Here is a 17308-nt window from a genome sequence, read left to right as displayed (position 1 = left end):
TCAGCTTATCCCCACAAATTAAGGACTCTGGGATCCAAAATGAAATCAGGCTCTCTCTGTGACATACATCTTTATAGACAGGCTTATAAAAAATTAATCCACTGGCACAAACCACCGAATGGCTTTGAAAAAAAGTGGCCTCAACATTTGCTTGCCAGTGCTAAGTGCAAAGTGCAATGTACGGCACAGCAAACATTGGCTGCTCCCGTAAACCATACAGCCAGAGCTGTGTAGTGGTTAGTGTATTGAAGTAGGACTTGGGAGAGACCAGGGCTCAAATCACCACTTGGCAAGAAAGTCCACTGGGCCTCTTGGGCATCTCAGCCTAACCTACCTCACAGGGTTGTTTGGGAATTAAATGAGGAGGGAGAATGTACACCACCTTGAGCAACTTGGAGAAAAGAGTGGGATATAAATGCAATACATGCAATTGAACCCCCCCCCCCCAGCTTGCCCTTCCCCTATTCCTAAGAATTAGCACTGGGATGACCCTCATCCCGGCTTGTCTGCACACACACACACCAATGTCCACTGCAGGATGGATAGTGCTAGGCGACTGCCAACTATAGGTACATGTGCACATGCACACTCACAACATGGATCAAGGATATACCAGCCTTCACCACCTCTTCCAAGAAGCTTTTGGTACAAACCCTTATTCTGCTCCCTAACACTGCCTTCGCTAACCTAGTGCCCTCCAGTTGTTTTGAAATACAACTCATGTGAGCACCAGCATCCTACAACTGTGCTGGCTGGGGCCAATGGGAGCTGTAGCCCTGTATATCTGGAGGGCACCAAGTTGGGGAAAGTCCAAGCACACTTAGCTGATTTTGCTCACTTTGTCCCCGTTATCCTTTCCCAAAGGCTGAAAATCATCTGTTATATTGAGGGCCTGCCTTTCTTCTATCACAGAACTCAAGGCAGTGCACAGAGGAAGGAAGGAAACTCAATAGTAGAGCATCTGCTTTGCATGCAGAAGGTCCCAAATTCAATCCCCAGTCTCTGAAGATAGGATTAGTAGAGACTCCTGCCTGAAACTCTGGAGAGCTGCTGTCAAGCGGTATAGACAGCAGTGAGCTACATGGGCCAATGGTCTGATAATACATGCTCCTAGGCACCCCAGGTAGTCTCCCATTCAGGCCCTGATCCACACCAATAATATGTGCCTTCATGGACCACATCCTGGTAAAATTAGGCTGCAAGCTTCTCAGGGGAAGGAAATGCCTTCTCCTCTCTCCTCCCCCATGTTGCTCTGTGTGCAACTATTTTCATAATAATGCCAAGAGGCACATTGTGATTCACCTAATTCTGCACAGGCCCCCATGTCTGCAAGCACTTGACCCACTGGACTAACCTATTATCATGTTTGCACACCTAACAGCCCTCCCCATATATACACACACACACCTGCAAGGTACAGGCATCCGTGTGTGTGATAACAAAGCATCATTCAGTCAGGACAACAACATATAAAACTGCACAACATAGGAGCCAACTCCTAGGGGCCGTGGGGGCTTCAGTCCCAACAATAAAATATTTAAGGGGGGCCGGGCCTCCACAAAGTTTATGGGCATTCCCATTCAAATGGTGTGTGTGCCCCACATCATGTGATCAATTACGCAGGGTGGGGCTTGCCTCGGCCCCTACAATATTTTACTCAAGTTGGCACCCCTGCTACACAACTTGTACTGCATGATACTACAAGGCGATAACTGGCTTCTGAACCACCATACACACCCACCCCCCTGGGGCTGGCTCCACATTCTACTCTTCTCGGGGACAATCTGTCCAAGTGACTTTCCATCAGAGCTCCTTCAAGAGACAACAGGCTGGAGGATGCACTCAGGAAGCCGGGAGGGAGGTTACCGTGCCGCCATGCTGAGTAACTGCATTTGGAGCTGCAGCCAGCTGCTGCTCATGAAGGGTGGGGAGTGGGAATCTCTTTCAGAGGACAGCAGAAGATGGGCGTGAAGCAGGCCGCCTTCTCATTTCCCCTCTGCAACCAAGCAGCAGTCAGTGTGAGCCTCTCCTGGTATCAATCAACACGAAGAGGGGGATTCTAAGGGGAAGACCGGTGTCTCAGCAAGCCAGGCCCCCTCAACAGCCACCATGTGGCTATGACCTAGAGAGAAGTACAAAGCAAGAGGACCCACAGCCACCAGAAAGAGAGATTTACTCTTGCTGGGTGGATGCACCTTCCAGGCAGGAAATCAAACTTCTGCCTGCCTGCATCTTTGACGCCTATTGCTTTGCTCAGTGGGGGGCGGGGGGTGTCTATGCAACCATTTTGCAACCCCAGTTGGAATGGTGACCTCTAACCTCCAGCTGAGGATAAGGTAAATGCTGGGGGGGGGGAGACAGGGTGTCCACCAGATCAAGGTGAGAGTGAAGAATTGGAGGTGGGATAGCAGAGCCACTCCCCAAGTACTAGGCTGAGAGAGAGCTGTACAGAAAGGCCAGACGCCTTCAGACAAGCAGTTCACAAGATGCTCCATTTCCAGACACCTCCTACCCCTCCCGCCTGCCCCCCCCCCAATATCAGACACGAAGAGAAAAATCCAGACTGACAAGCAGCCTTGCAGGTAGGCAGACAGAACAGAGAATAAAAGGGGTGGGGGCGGGGAAAGAGACCCACTTACAAAGCAGTTGAGCATGGAGCATGAGACACGGCCCGGTAGAGTCATGGTCGCTTCCCGGGGAGGTCGCCGGCTCGGGGGCAGGCAAGTGGCATCGCTTCCCCCTGCCCCCCTAACGACTCAGGCAGGCGGGCAGGCGCGCCAAGACATGCAAAGGGCTAGAGCATCTCTGCCGCCGCTGCCGCCAGAGCAGGTGCGCTGGCTGCTTCAGTGGCTGCTGACAATGGAGGGGAGGGGAAGGAAGGAGGAGGAGGAGGAGGAGGAGGAGGGAGAGAGACTCCACCTCTCTCCGATAGAAGCCAGAGGAGGCTCTGCCATGCCAGGGGACTCCCTGACAGCCAAGCACAGAAAATGGAGTCCCTTACAGCAGGGTTCTGGGCTCGGCAACCCTTACCCGCCCCCTTTGTCCTGGGACTACAGGGGCGGAAAGGAAAGGGGCCAAGAGGCATGTGCTGGAATGCACAGGGAACAATAGCAGCAGCGGCAGCGGCAGCCTGGCTTTGTGTGTTCCGGCAGGAGAAAGACCCGGCCAGGATTCCGCTCGGAGCTCACGTCCAGTCCATGCAGGACAGCCAAGCAGCAGGAGAGCAGAAAAGGGGCATGCCGCTGCCGTACCTGCCAGCTCTGCTGCACGGCTACCCGGGGCCTGCAGTCTCCTCTGGCTAGGATCCAAAGACTACATGGTTGACATCTCCGGAAGACGCACACCCCGCAATAAGGCACAACAACACAAGAGACTCAGGCCAAAGCAAGGAAAGGAGGGAGTGTGCTTAGACCTCGCTCTGGCCCCAAAGGAGCTGCCTCCTTCAGCACCCAAGGGAGGCTGGGCAACAAAGTCAGCTCAAAATGGGGGGGGGGGAATCCCCCAGGTATCACTGCACTGATTGCATGAGAAGAGGGGTTCTCTGGACAGGTGGTGGAAGCTGAGGGGACAGCTGCCCAAGCCCGACCTCTTATGCAAGACTACAAGGGGAGTCTTGTTTTGTCACAAGCTAGGGGGGAAAGCAGTAGCTGTTGTGGGGGTGAGAGCACAAGAGAGAGAGCAAGCGGGGTGTAGAGGTTCGAGTGTTGGATTAGGACCTGGGAGATCAGGGTTCAAATTCCCACGCAGCCATGAAACTCAATGGGGGTGACCTGCCACTCAGCCTAACCAACCTCACAGAGTTGTTATGGAGATTAAATGGGGAGGGGGGAAATCAAGTAAGCCACCTTGAGCTCCACGGAGAAAACGGTAGGATAAAAATGCAATGATAAATAAAACAAACAAATAATTGCTCCCTTAACCTATGAACCTTGCCAGGGGGTGGGGGTGGGATTTCTGAACTAACAAAGCCACATTCTGTGAGAGGGTGACAAACCACCTTAAGCTCCTCAGTCAGATGCTCAGGAGTAGATGCCCCTCCCATTTCTGGAGAACAACATGCTAGCTATACCATCCTCTTCTTAAATTTATTGGGACCATGAGCCCTCAGCACACACTGTCAGCAATCAAGTAGGTTATAACTACAAAACATCTAAAAATAGCCCAAATAAAGGAAAAAAGCCAGGCAAAATATGACACTTTTTAAACCCCACCTATTCAAAGATTAACTCTGCCCAAACTGAAAAGCACCACAATTCTTCTGCATGGGGCAATCTGGGGGGCAGGGATTCTATTGCAGCCTACCTTAGCGGCAATCGGTTAAATGCTGAATAATGGTAGAACTTGGGCAGAAGATCAAGATGTTGCTAAGCAGCCTGAGTCCTCCGCTGACATAACTAGAGGACTATGTTGGTTCTGCCTTGTTATTTCCTCTCCAGGTCCCCTGCTAGATCAGGCATTGCTTACTTGGGAATTAGGGTCCTGCCCCAGCACGAAGCAACGCAAGCCTAGTGCTGAGGACAAATCTAGGTGTTATGCAACAGTCCTATTCGCAGCTCTCTGCTTGCCTCTTTCAAGGTGGGAGTGGGGCATATATATGCAGGGGAAATGGGTTACTGGAAAAGGGAATCTCCTCTAAGAACTGGAGAAGCACCTATCCGCTGGAGATGCTTCAGGGAATCCCCAAGAGTTAGTTATCCAGCCTTTCCTTGAAGGCCTCCAACAAGGGAGAGAGCCCACCACTCCTCAAGCTGTTCTTACCAGGACAAATGCTTGTCCTCTTCTCTGGGACAGCCATTCAGGGGGTTGAAAATTATACTCAAGTTCCCTCCTCTGCCTACCCTCCTCCAGGCTGAACATTCCCAGTCACTTCAATCTTTCCCCCATCAGACTTATTTTCCATGCCAGTGACCTTCTTTCTTGCCCTCCTCTGAAGCGGTTCCAATTTGTCTCATTTGAACTCTTACCAGCCTACTGGCTCTCTCTGCAAACACTCCCACCCCCCAACTGCTTTTATTTCAGGTCCTGGAGCCTTGCCAGAGTGTAGGAGGAACTGACTGGGAAGGGGGTGGCACTGGCCTGGGATCACAGCTGGGCCCAGGAAAGGTAAGGCTTCTATAAAACATCTCCAGGAACTTTAGGAACGTAAGGTAGACATGCCGTTTCACCTCAATTCATGTTTTACCTCACTAAAGAACCCTAGACAGTGGCTTCCTGCTTGAGGTACCTGGATTGCTGTAAGCCGCCTTACAAAGAATCATAATACCATCACAATTTAAAGCAACAACAAGTCAAAGCACAATAGAAAAAGAGCTCCCTCATGTCAGAGGTAACCGGGGCTTGTGCCTAGCAGTTGTTCAAATGCAATGAAAGTGAAAGCTATCCAGCCAAATACAGATGAAGGCCATTTCATTAAGTTTCTATCAAAACACACCCATACTTCTAATACAGTGGTGCCTCGCAAGACGAAAAGAATCCGTTCTGTGATTCTCTTCGTCTAGTGGTTTTTTCGTCTTGCGAAGCAAGCCCATTGACGGATTAGCGGATTAGCGCTATTAGCGGCTTTTAGCGGCTTATCAGCTTATCGGATCAGCTGATAAGCGTCTTAGCGGCTTAGAAAAAGGGGGGAGGGGGAAAAACCCGCAGGAACTCGCAAGACATTTTCGTCTTGCGAAGCAAGCCCATAGGAGATTCGTTTTGCGAAGCACCTCTAAAACGGAAAACTCTTTCGTCTAGCGAGTTCTCCGTCTTGCGAGGCATTCATCTTGCGGGGCACCACTGTATGACCCTCCACTAGACAACAGCTAGCCTACATTGTCACCGGGGGCAGCGGGGGCGGGACGTCACATACGTGTGCAGATGCCACTTCTAGTGTGCTTCTTCTAGCTCCTCTACAGCTAGAAGAGATCAATTCACTTGTCCTCACCACCTGCAGCCATCTCCACTCACCTGTGGCTCACAGAGGCCTTGAGGCAGGGGTTGCTCCCAGCTTGGCTACCTGAACACCAAACTATACCTGGCATCCATCAGGTAGTTTGCCCTTGAGTGGCAGGTTCCTTCATCACAAACAGCCAGCATTGGTCTGGACTAGAACTCTATAGGAGGTGGGGAGGGCTTTAATCCCTCCCTTCCCGCCTGCCATTTATTCTAATGGGAGCTCCCCAGCTGCAAATAGCAGGCACAGGAGCCCCTTCAGGACTGAGAGCAGAAGGCAAAGGGTTAAAGCCCTTTCTTCCTCCACATGCTAGGGTCTGATCTAGAACTCCTAATCACCCCAACTTTATTGGAAAGCCTACACCGCCACTAAAAAGCAGACCACGGGATTAACATCATATGTAGCTTGGAACAGAAGATCTGGAGATGCCAAGAGCCTTATCTTGGGACCTTATCTCTGAAAAACCTGTGCTATTCCCCTCCTGCCTGTGATCTCAGGACAGTAAAAATTTTCATTTTTTATTTCATTTAAAAGCATTCATAAACCACTTGATAGTTGAAAATGTTCTAAGTAGAATACAATGTAAAAAACCCAACAATATCACTAAAACACACAGTAAAAACCAATAAAACAATAATATAAAAGTATATTTTTAAAAAAACAAAACCAGGAATTCAAGGGATTCAAACACATAAAAACAGGGTCCGATTGTACGGGTCAGGGAATAGCAGCAAAGAAGCCTGCACATCTGCTTCTAGCTGGCCTAAGAATAGAAGAATTATTATTGGCTAGGCACTTATAAATTAGAGAAGGGCTGTACCAGGATAGAAAACGAGTCCTGCCCACAGGCTGACATTCTAGGGTCCTCCTTCTAAAGGCCTTGGGCAGAAAGCTGTCCCTCCCAAGCCCTCTACTCGTCACCCCCTGGTCTCCCCCTACATCTTGTCTTAAAAAGACAGTCAAGCAAGGGGTGTGGGTCATTTTTATGTGGAGAGAAGCATTCTGGCAGTGGGCAGAACAAAGGTGGCAGTGGGTGGGGCCACCCCTCTCTCCCCCCCCTTCCAAGACATGTGAACTGATCACTTGCAAGGGACTTTTCTTTCCCCTTTTTCTTTCCTCTCCCCACTCAGTTCAGCTTCTCCCCACCACACAGACATTCCCTCTGGACTCCAGCCACATGAAACCAGGTAGAGGCTGACCTGCCCTTCCTGCCCCCCAAGCTCTTTAAAGAGGGATCATGTCCCTCCATAAATGACTGCAGCAAGAAAGCTGGGCAAGACCTTCCTACCCAAAGAGAAGCATGCTGCAGCCGCCTCCATTCTGCAGCACTTGATCTCAGATCAGCTTCTCCTTAGCCCTCGGCACAGCATTTCTGCATCCTTCAGCTCTTATTGCAGAAGCCATACAGGCACAGAACCAGCAGCCTCCAGCCACCACCAGAGCGAACCTCAAAACAAATCCGCAGCAGAGTGAGATGGAGACAAGGCAAAACAGAACAGAAAGCCCACTCACCATGGTCATTCTCCAGATGTCGGTTCTCTCTCCGGAGCTGCTGAAGATCCACCTATATTTTTGAGAAAAGGAAGCCTGTGTAGGAACTGGATGTGTTGGCTGCAACCAGAAGCAATGGTGGCTTGGGCCTGCTGTCACAAAGGCCTCCTTCATATGCTCCTTGACACAAAAACACCAAGTGCCAAACCGTGTGAATGCGAAGAGGCTGGCAAGGAGCACTGCACCCAGACTCAAAGTACCAAAGCTTCCTCAGAAAGCACACAGGGAGAGTGAATGTCTATCCTGCAACCCTCACCCCTGCCACCGTTTTACAATCCATGTAGAAGAAAGTCCACATATTAGTCTATCTTCCTAGCAGGTGCTTCCGGTATGGAAACGTGACATTGCAGGCCCGGATAAGCAACATTAGAGGAAACTTGAGGGTGCCTTGGAGCAAAGGGAAGATCACTGTCCACTATAGAATGTATTTTGTGTGCCTTTTGTATATGTAAAAGCTTTGGTCTCAATCTGATGTGATGAAGAGGTGCTTCCCAGTTCACTCTAACCCAGTGGTTTCCAAAGCAGGCAATAGTATTACCTAAAATGCTAAGAGGTGGGGATGCGGCACTGGAGGTTTATTTGACTATCAACTTTGAAAAGCTGGTAACACTGAATCAGGTTTGGTTGAACTGATTAAACAAAATAGTTCTAATTGCATTTTCAATAAATGTGCAATGAATTGTTTTGAATGTTATTGCATCATTCTCTTCCTTAGCAGGTTGTACAAACCCATTAGGTTTATGAAATCAAGGGGGCAGTGGCCCCAAAAAGTTCGGGAACCGCTGCCCCTACCCCTTGCCTGCCCAATGCTAGCTCAGCCAGTCTTGCCATCCAGACTACTAACAACTAGGATTTAAGGGGGAACAATCCTAGTTTTCCATATCTGCATAGCGAAGCCCTGCCCAATCTGGGACCCTCCAGAGGTTTTGGACTGCATGTTGGCTGAGGGCGATTTGGACTGCAAAACACTGGGTGGACACCACATCAAGCAAGGCTTTTATACAAATTAAGCCAAGAATGGAAATTCTATTAGCAGGGAAAATACAGTCTGTTATGTGCAGACCTGGAGTAACCTTGTGAGAAATATTGATTCTCTTTTCAAGATACTTGGCACTCGACATCTGCTTTTTGGTCACGACTGATGTGAGTCACAGTCCAAAGCATTTGAAAGAAACCAAGCTAGGAAAGGGTAGCGGTGCGGGGTTTTTTTACTATCATGGAAATTGTTTCATACTTGACCAGTTCAAGTATGGGGCTGGGAGGATTGTACCTCTACATCCCTTTTTAAATCATCTTGAAACGTTATTACATTCAATATCAAAATATTTATCGATGATTTAAAACCATTTGTAAACTGTTTTATATATTTAAAATTTCCGAGCAGAATCCATTCGACTTCTAAAGTGTTCAAAAACCAAAGCACGGCTTCTGATTGGCTGCAGGAACCTCCTGCAGCCAATCGGAAGCTACAGAAGCCCCGTCAGACGTTTGTCTTCCAAAGGAACGTTCGAAAAGTGGAACAGTCACTTCTGGGTTTCAATCGTTCAGGAGCCAAAATGTTTGAGAACTAGGCCATTCAAAAACCAAGGTACGACTGTACTTTTAAAACAATGATACAACCTAAAAAAAACCCCAGAAATTTATCCAAAGAAGAAAGGCTGGGCTACAGAAAAATTGCAATATGAAAGAAAATTTCTTCAAATGATGCAAAACATGGAATTCATGGCCACCACAGTGTGCAGAGATGGCTGCCTTGTGAGGTTGTATGAAAATGAGACTAATTCATGGACTGAGAGACAGCTATCACTTGCCAATGACTAAACTGAACTCCCCCATTCAGAGGCAGACTATCTATGAATACTGGTTGCTGCAAGAGCAACTTGTTTGATTACCCTGCCGATGAGTTTCTTGGAGGCATCTTATTGGCTGCTGTGGGACAAGAAGGGCCTTTGGTTTCATCCAGCTGCAGGGCTCTCTCTCTTCTTATGTTCAAAGGGCTTTAGGCAAATTAGGGGAGATTTCCACAAAGGCTTTTAATCATGGTGTATATATGGATATATGTTCTGAGGAAGTGCATGTCTGACTACCAGTTTCTGGAGGCTAGGGAACAGTGAGAAAGGGCTTTTGCCTTTATGACTGTGGACTTGATAGAAGCATCTATTTGAAAGCAGGATGCTGGACCAGATGAAACACAGACTGGCCTTATTCGGCAGGGCTCTTCTTATGTTTTTAACATGCTGGGAAAAGAGGAAGCCTCCCAGCCTCCTAATCAATCACAGAGAGGCTGACTGGACCCATCTGACATATCAACCACACCCAACACCTTCTCCAAATATGCAGACTCTACCTATTATGCAATTGTGTGTGTGTGTGTGTATGTGAGATAAACTGTATGAGCAGATTTATTGTTTCATTTATAGCTGGGTTCTGGCTCCCCTTTTTTATAATAATTACACACTTCTTATGTTTGCTGTAGTTTTCAAACACTTTGAAATGTAGCCTCTGGAAGCGAGATACATTTCACAAAAGAAGCACTTCTGATGGTGCCTGTGCCAGTCCCTGGATATATTCAATATAAGCCAGTGTTTCTGAAACCTGGGTCCCCAGCTGTTGTTGGACTACAACATCCCTGACCACTGGTCCTGCTAACAACAGCACACTGCAACAGGCCAAATCAAATTTGACATAGTTCTGGCCTACATTTAGGTTATAAATGTAAACAGGGACTCAGGCACTTTCACCTGTGCTATATGAACTCTCAAGTGGTTGTGCTTGAAGCACAAAATTACTCCAACAAGGCAGCGTGTGGCTTGAAGGCACATGATGCAGCCACCTTGTGAAAAGCTAAGCAGATCCAGGTCTGGTTGTTGCCTGGATGAGAGACTGCCTGGGAAGCTGCTTTCTAACACCTCAAGATCCATTGTGGGGGGGAAATCAGATGTAAATGTAATGAATAAAAAACTGGCAGTGTAGTCATATTATTATGAGCATTAGCATTTTTATCCCGCTTTTCAGCCAAAAAAACCCTCCCACAGCAGTTTATAAATATCAGTGAAGAGACAATCCCTGATCTTGGGCTAACAATCTGACAGACACCCATGCAGACATTGGGACAGGCATGCTTTTTCTGTGCAAGTGGATTTCCCAGCAGGATATTTCTTCTACCCTTACCAATGATGAAGTTCAAATATTACCCCAAAAGATGAACCAATAATTGCTTGCCACTTAATGCCTAGATCAAGGGAAATGGAGCTAATTTACAACATGCTAGGAGAAATTATACCTGGGTCTTTGTTCAGCAAATGCAGAAATGAAACGCAGAACTGAAGACATTAGCCATTAAAAGTACCTTGCAAAGTCTCAATCTTCCTCGCTTCGCAGGCGTCCGATTGTACTGGAAATAGACATTTTCCTGGGGGAAGAAAAGTGAATGGAAATCAAGGGAGTGGGGAAGAATACCAAAGGACAACAACAGCTTTATCCTTGCATCTCCCTAATAAATCATGCCACACCAACTCCCTTCACTGTTGAAACACTCCAGCTGGTTTAAGAAAAGAAGAGCCCAGCAAACTGGATGCCGTAAAGCTGCCCTGTGCTGAGCTAGATTATTATTATTTATTGAATTTATATACCGCCTTATACCCGGATGGGCCGATGGTCTCGCTCACTATAAAGCAGCTTCTTAAATTCCTGGTTGATGCGTCGGCACAAACAAATCTCTCCCCAAGCAATTCAGTTACCACAAACATTCAAGCCAATCTGTCCATAACTTTACCAAAGTTAACCAAAAAGAAAAAGAAAAATCAAGGAAGTTTAAATAAGAAACTGCAGAACCAAGAATAAGAAATCTGACATTACTTCTCATGAAATAATGGGTCAGACGAGATTATAATTGAGGTACCTTCCCTCTGCATCAAAAAAGAGCTGCTGTTCATTTGAAGCTACATCAACTTTTTATGGTCATGCCTTGATGCTCCAGCAAACATTAAGGCCAAATAAAGATTTCACACCTACAGCTTCCTCTGTCAGGATGTGTTTTGCCTGTTTGACAAAAGTCCCATTTTACTGAGCTCTCATTGCGTTATTTCCCCCCCAGTATACCATAATCAGTGTGTGAGTGCAATATGCAAAGCTTTCCAATTCCGTAAGAACAGAATCAGACCAAGGTTCAGCCTAGGCGTATATTTCGTTTCTCTGTGACCAGTCAGATGCTTCCAGGAAGTCCGGAAGCAGGGCATGAGGGCGACAGCCCTTTCCTGCTGTTGCTCCCCAAGAACTAACATACAGTAAAAGACTCCCTCTAAACATGGAGGTTCCATACAACCACTATGGCTAATTGCCATAAGCCAGGGGTGGGGAGCTTTAGGCCTGAGGCCAAATGCAGTCCTCTGACCCCCTGTGTTTGGTCCTCAGAACAGACCCCAGGTTGAACCCCTGCTTTGCATCCTTCTTTGAGTGTTTTTACCTGGCTGGAATGTTTCCTTGAACGCCAATCATGCTTACCTGAACGGAAAGCAGAGAAGGGTGTGGGAGTGTGTGCAGAAACTAGCCTACTGCACAAAGGTAAAATCTGCATTCATTGCTCTGCTCACTTTTGCCTCTGGCCCTGCCCATCACTGGCATGCAGACCTCAGAAGGTTGTCCTGAAGGGAATGAGGCCCTGGGGTTGAAAATGCTGCACCCCATCTCTGCCATATCGACCCCTCTTCCTCCTTCAGCCTACCCCCCCCCCATGATCATTTTGGTTGTACCTTTCTGTAGCTTTACCAGCTTCACAATGTATTTTTATTTTTAATGTGGCTCACCAGGGAGGGTTGTTAGGCTGCAGCCTAGAGATTCCCTGTGCACCTTTAAAATCTACCACTGAATAAGGAAATGAGGCAGACAGCCCTGTTATCTCTTTCCACCCCCCACCCCGGCTGTGTTGTTCAGCCTGCCATATGGAGCAAGACTTTCTGTGTGCCATACAGCTATGTGGGAGGGGGCAAGTGTAACAGGACTGGGGCCTGGGGGTGGGAAACCATGCAGGAGAAACCTGGATGGCTGCTTCGTCTCCTGATACAGCAGAAGATTAAAAGGTGCAGAAAGAAAATCCAGATTGCAAATCTAAATTGATGCATCTGGTGGAACCAACTCCAACCTAAGAAAGGCCACACCACAAGAAGCCACATAGCTTTTAAGGTGCCACAGCACTGCTTATCTTCATAGGCAAAGATTAATTATGCTCTCCCAGTGTGTCCAGATCAGTGTGGATGACAAAAACCCTTTCAAATACCTTGACTGTTAAATCCTTGTTATAAGAGACAAGCTGTTACCTGTGGTGGCCGGCTCATTTGAAACATGTGCGATTGAGGTGTCAACACTACTTTCAGCTCAATACTAAATGCACTGCCTTGATACGTAAGGCACTTCCAGGTAAGTGAACTTACAAGCAGACGGCACGATACAAAAACCTATTAATTAAAAATGGAATACTGGGCCAACTTCAACTGCTGTAGAGAAACAGGCATACTCATCATATCAACAGGCACTGGCACAGTAAAAAGAAATTTAGAGGCCCCACTGAACATCTGATTCACCAAAAAGCTGTTCTCAAGCTGGAGCATGTCCACAGGAGTCACAGGAATTGGCTCCAGATGACCAGGAAGTGAAAACTTAAGACTTACAAACTGGAAGAGACATGCCCCTTTTTTCCTTTCAAGTTTTCAATATGCTATGAATGATTTCCAGTGGTTGATGGGCAGCTGGGCAAGTGGCTTTTGCAGGGTCATTTGCTGGACTACTTAAAGAATATTAGTGAACCATTTGTAATATGAAGGAAGATTGGCTGTGTTTCCTTCAAGAAGATTCCATGAAGACACATCACTAAGGGTGGATATGAAAACTACAATAGATAAAACAGACATGTCCTTCTCTTTCTCTTTTCCTCCTGGAATGTTTGTGTTGCGTATATCTTATCTTCTAATTGTGTTTGATTGCTTTTAAAATATGAATTGTAAGCTGCTTGGGGCAATTCATGTGAGCTGGAAAAACAGCATAATTTATCAAAGCGTAGAAGATGAATTTTATTTGAGATGGGATTTCAAACTTTCAAGTGTTTAAAATAATGTAAAAAAAATTGCACACAAGACTCATTTCATGCACAACTCTGGATCTTGGTTGAACATCCAGATTCAATAACAGAACATGTGAAGTACGAAGGAGCGCCACTGCAAGCACAGGCTTTCCACTTACCAATGAATAATCACAATCATGCACACACATCCATCGGGGATTAGGACAAGAGATGCACAGAAGCATACCAAGGGACAAACATCCTCTCCAGATGTTCTGGTGCCCAGCTCATTTCAATCTGCTGGATTTAACCTTTAAAGCCCCAACAGTTTGGGGACAAGTTACCTGAAAGATTGTCTCCTCCCACATCTATCCACTCATACCTTTTCTCTGAGCAGCCTGCTAGATGAGGAAGCGTGATGGGTGGTTACTGGAGAAAGGGTCTTTTCAGTGGTGGTGCCACATTCCACAATGTCTTCCCAGGAATGCTCTCCTGGCACCCATGCTATGATCCTTTCTTTGCACCAGGTTAAGTCCTTTTTATTTTTCCGGGCATTTTAAACTCATATTTTAGTGCTTTCTAATACTCTTTATAAAGTTTGTTACTCGTGGCTTTAATTCTATTTTTTATTTTGATTATTTGTTTGCTTGTGAAGTCCTCCCCCCCTGCTGCCCCCGTCCCCACACACAAACCACCATGGCTTGTAGAATGTATTGTTCACCATCCAGATAAATTATCTGGGTGAGATAAATGATGCAAGTAAATAAATAAACAAATAAATAAATAAATAATAAACAAACAGCACAGCCTGACAGCTGGACAAGACAGGGTGGACGATGGCAATAAATAGTGATGTTGGGATAAGGAAGTCAGGTGGAAGTGAAGGATCTGGTAAGGCCAGATCAGGATTATTCAGAAGGTTCTGCTAAGAAACTGGAAACAGAATATAGAATACATTATGGTGTGTGAGAGAGAGTATGTTACAGCAAACAAACAAAACAGATCTATTGTGGCAAAAATGTTACTGGACTAGAGCAGACTTCATCAGATGCATGTGAATTGCCTACTCAGGACCTTCCAGTCTACCAGTTGTATAATTCTCATAATAAAAGGTCATCCCTGAACGATAATAAGAACCCTTTCCCTCATAAACGCAAGAAATACAGCTAGCCCCAGGCACATATCTGTGTTTAGAGGCAAGGATTCCACTGTGTCGTTTCCAAGTACTTCACATTTTAGAAAATAAGCACAGAGTTCTGCATACACCCACACAGAGTCAGACCCCACCCTAGAATCTGTTTTGAACGCTATGGAATCAGACCTGGAACGCACGAAGTAAAAGCTGCCAGAGTGATAGCAAAAGCACCCCTAAGAATATGAAGCAATTTCCCTGAATCATCGCTGAGCAGGCAACCGTACAAACCCCACATCCCTCATGCCTGGGGGACCGTTGGCATGTGGCCCGACCAGCTACCACTGATTTTAGAAATTAAACTCATACTCACAGACACATATTCTGAAGGCCTTGGCCTCTCCCTTTAATGTTGTAGCTCAATCCAAGAGTGTATTAAATGGCAGAGTGAAAGTGGAAGCACCTCACAGTGTGTACAGTGTATCCCTCCCACACAGCTGCATCTAGGATTGAGGAAGGAAACGGGGAGGGAGTGCTTTCAAGTCCTCTCCTTTTGGAAAGTGAGCACACGGTGCACCCTCATCACACCACAGGGCCTTCATTAAGCCACAGATAATTTGCACCAGTAAGGGTGAGTGTGTGTCACAGTTTACCTGCACAAGGGTACAAGGGTAGGGGGTACTGCTGAGTGTTGGAAGTAGAAGGTCCCAGATTCATCCCCCAAGATTTCCAGTTAGAAGGTATCAGGGAGGAGATGATGTAAAAGACTCAGTCCAAAACTGCCAGACAACAGCAGCAGACACTATATCAGGTGAGACAGAGCGCTGCTCTGGTATCAGCTAGCTTCCTGTGACATTACAGCATCAGCTCAACCCTACAACAAGTGAAAAGAAGTCTCTGGGTGCATGCAGAATGTAGATATTGGTTGTTCCTTATACTCCTGTTTGTACTTGCACCATGAAGTATTTCTTCTTGAAATGAAAGGGGTGTGTGTGTGTGTGTGTAGTAATATTATCAGTAACAGGAGCGATTATGGTGGTGATATGAAATATACAAACATGTATTTTTCAATCAGTTAGCCATGGTCTAGTTCTCACAAACAGGAGAGGAGGAGAATGACAAAATATTGTTTTCTGGTACCCCATCACTTCAGACAGCAAATGTGAGGAGCTCACATTGCCAACTACTCCTTCATGCACAAACTAACATCATCCCCTGGAAAAAGGAGGCATTTACCCTGACACGCTAGCTTTCTTTTTTCATCTTTTCAGCTGTAAGCAGCAGCACTAAACACAGTGGGGCTGCCTTCTGAGTAAACAAACTTAGAACTGCCATTTAAATGTTTTCTGTTCAATTAAATCTGCCTAAATTTGCATACAAATAAAATAACGGTTTAGAACAACAACAAACCCCCATTGTTTTTAAACAGTGGAGTGCAAATAATCATATCACAACAGGCCTTCGCTTCTCTGAGGGAAAAATGTTTCTTTCTGAAAAAGACATCAGCAAGCTTCACACAAACATTAAGGAAAATTATTTTTAAAAGTTAACTATTTAAAAGTGTGGCCTAGTTAACTGGGACTCAATCGAATGTTTTCTCAATGGATTGCTTAAAGACTGATCACCTAAAACTTGTAGTCCTAATCAAAAGCTACTATTTTACATTGCAAAACTGCCTTGAGCATGCTGAGCGTGAGAGGTAACATATTTAAATGTATGGGGCGTGGGGGTGGGGGAGACCAAACAATGGAACCCATGCCTGCTTGGCAAAACACCTTCTCCCTCCATCTTGGGGCTTACTCAGAATTCTGTGTGCCATGGACATGGTGTAGCTTCTAGGACCAAAAGAGACATGAGCTCTACTTGCTTTAAGAAATAACCTTAGGGCAGGCGTAGGAAGCCTTTGGCCCTCCAGATGCTGCTGGACTACAGTTCTCAACAGCCCCCACTCTTGGCCATGCTGGCTGGGGGTGATATGGAGGGCCACAGATGTCCCCCACCCCAGTGTTACCTCCAAACTGAGAGAAGCCCCATGGGTTATTTTTTTTGAATGTTTGCACCCCTTTCAGCTGGGAGCCAAACCAATCCTAAGCTTGGAGACCAAATAAACCCAGACTGTGAATCCATCTGCTAAATTTGCTTTCACCCTCCGCACCCAAGCACCCACTCCAAGTGGTATTTGGGGCAAGAGTGGCAGGGGTTATGGGCATAGCTGTCAATGTTTCCCATTTTTAAAGGGAAATTCCGAATAGGATTCCTTGCAAGAAAAGGGAAAAGTTGACAGCTATGGTTATGGGCCATTAAAAGCAAAGTAAAGCCAGACATTTCCAAAGAACATGGGGCAACATCTCTCCCCAATCTTTCTGCCCCTTCTACTTTCTCCCATGATGTTGGAATAGTGCCCAGGACAGGCAGAGTCCCTGGAGCTGGGACACTTGGAGATTTGGGGCCTGGTATTGGTGGCATTCTAGAACCAACAGGCAAATGTCTCTGTATGTATATCAGCCTTTGCCAACCTAGTGTTCTCAAGACTTTTTTTTTTACTACAACTCCCATCAGCCTCAGCCAACACAGCCATGTGATGATGAGGCTGATGGGAGCAAGGCCGCTCAGGCTGAGGCTGATGGAAGTTGGAGTC

General features: G+C 46.6%; 1 protein-coding gene across 3 annotated transcripts in view; it reads right to left on the bottom strand.

The window, feature by feature from the left end:
• MTMR4 (myotubularin related protein 4) overlaps positions 1–17308 on the bottom strand; it is a 46996-nt gene that overhangs the window by 28396 nt on the left and 1292 nt on the right. For 2 of the 3 annotated variants that reach the window (XR_014214130.1, XM_082201361.1), the window contains exon 1: positions 2640–2841. Coding sequence is in view for 1 of the 3 variants with exons in the window: in XM_082201361.1 (XP_082057487.1) it covers positions 2640–2684 (45 nt within the window). In the remaining 2 variants the exon portion in view is untranslated. Of the gene's footprint in view, positions 1–2639; positions 2842–7444; positions 7497–10832; positions 10896–17308 lie in introns of those variants that run through there. The other variant, XR_014214129.1, reaches the window with a different exon arrangement.

This window comes from Podarcis vaucheri (genome assembly GCF_965113315.1).
Source record: "Podarcis vaucheri genome assembly, chromosome: 15".
Classification (NCBI taxonomy): domain Eukaryota; kingdom Metazoa; phylum Chordata; class Lepidosauria; order Squamata; family Lacertidae; genus Podarcis; species Podarcis vaucheri.
This window is presented reverse-complemented; position numbering and strand designations above follow the sequence as displayed.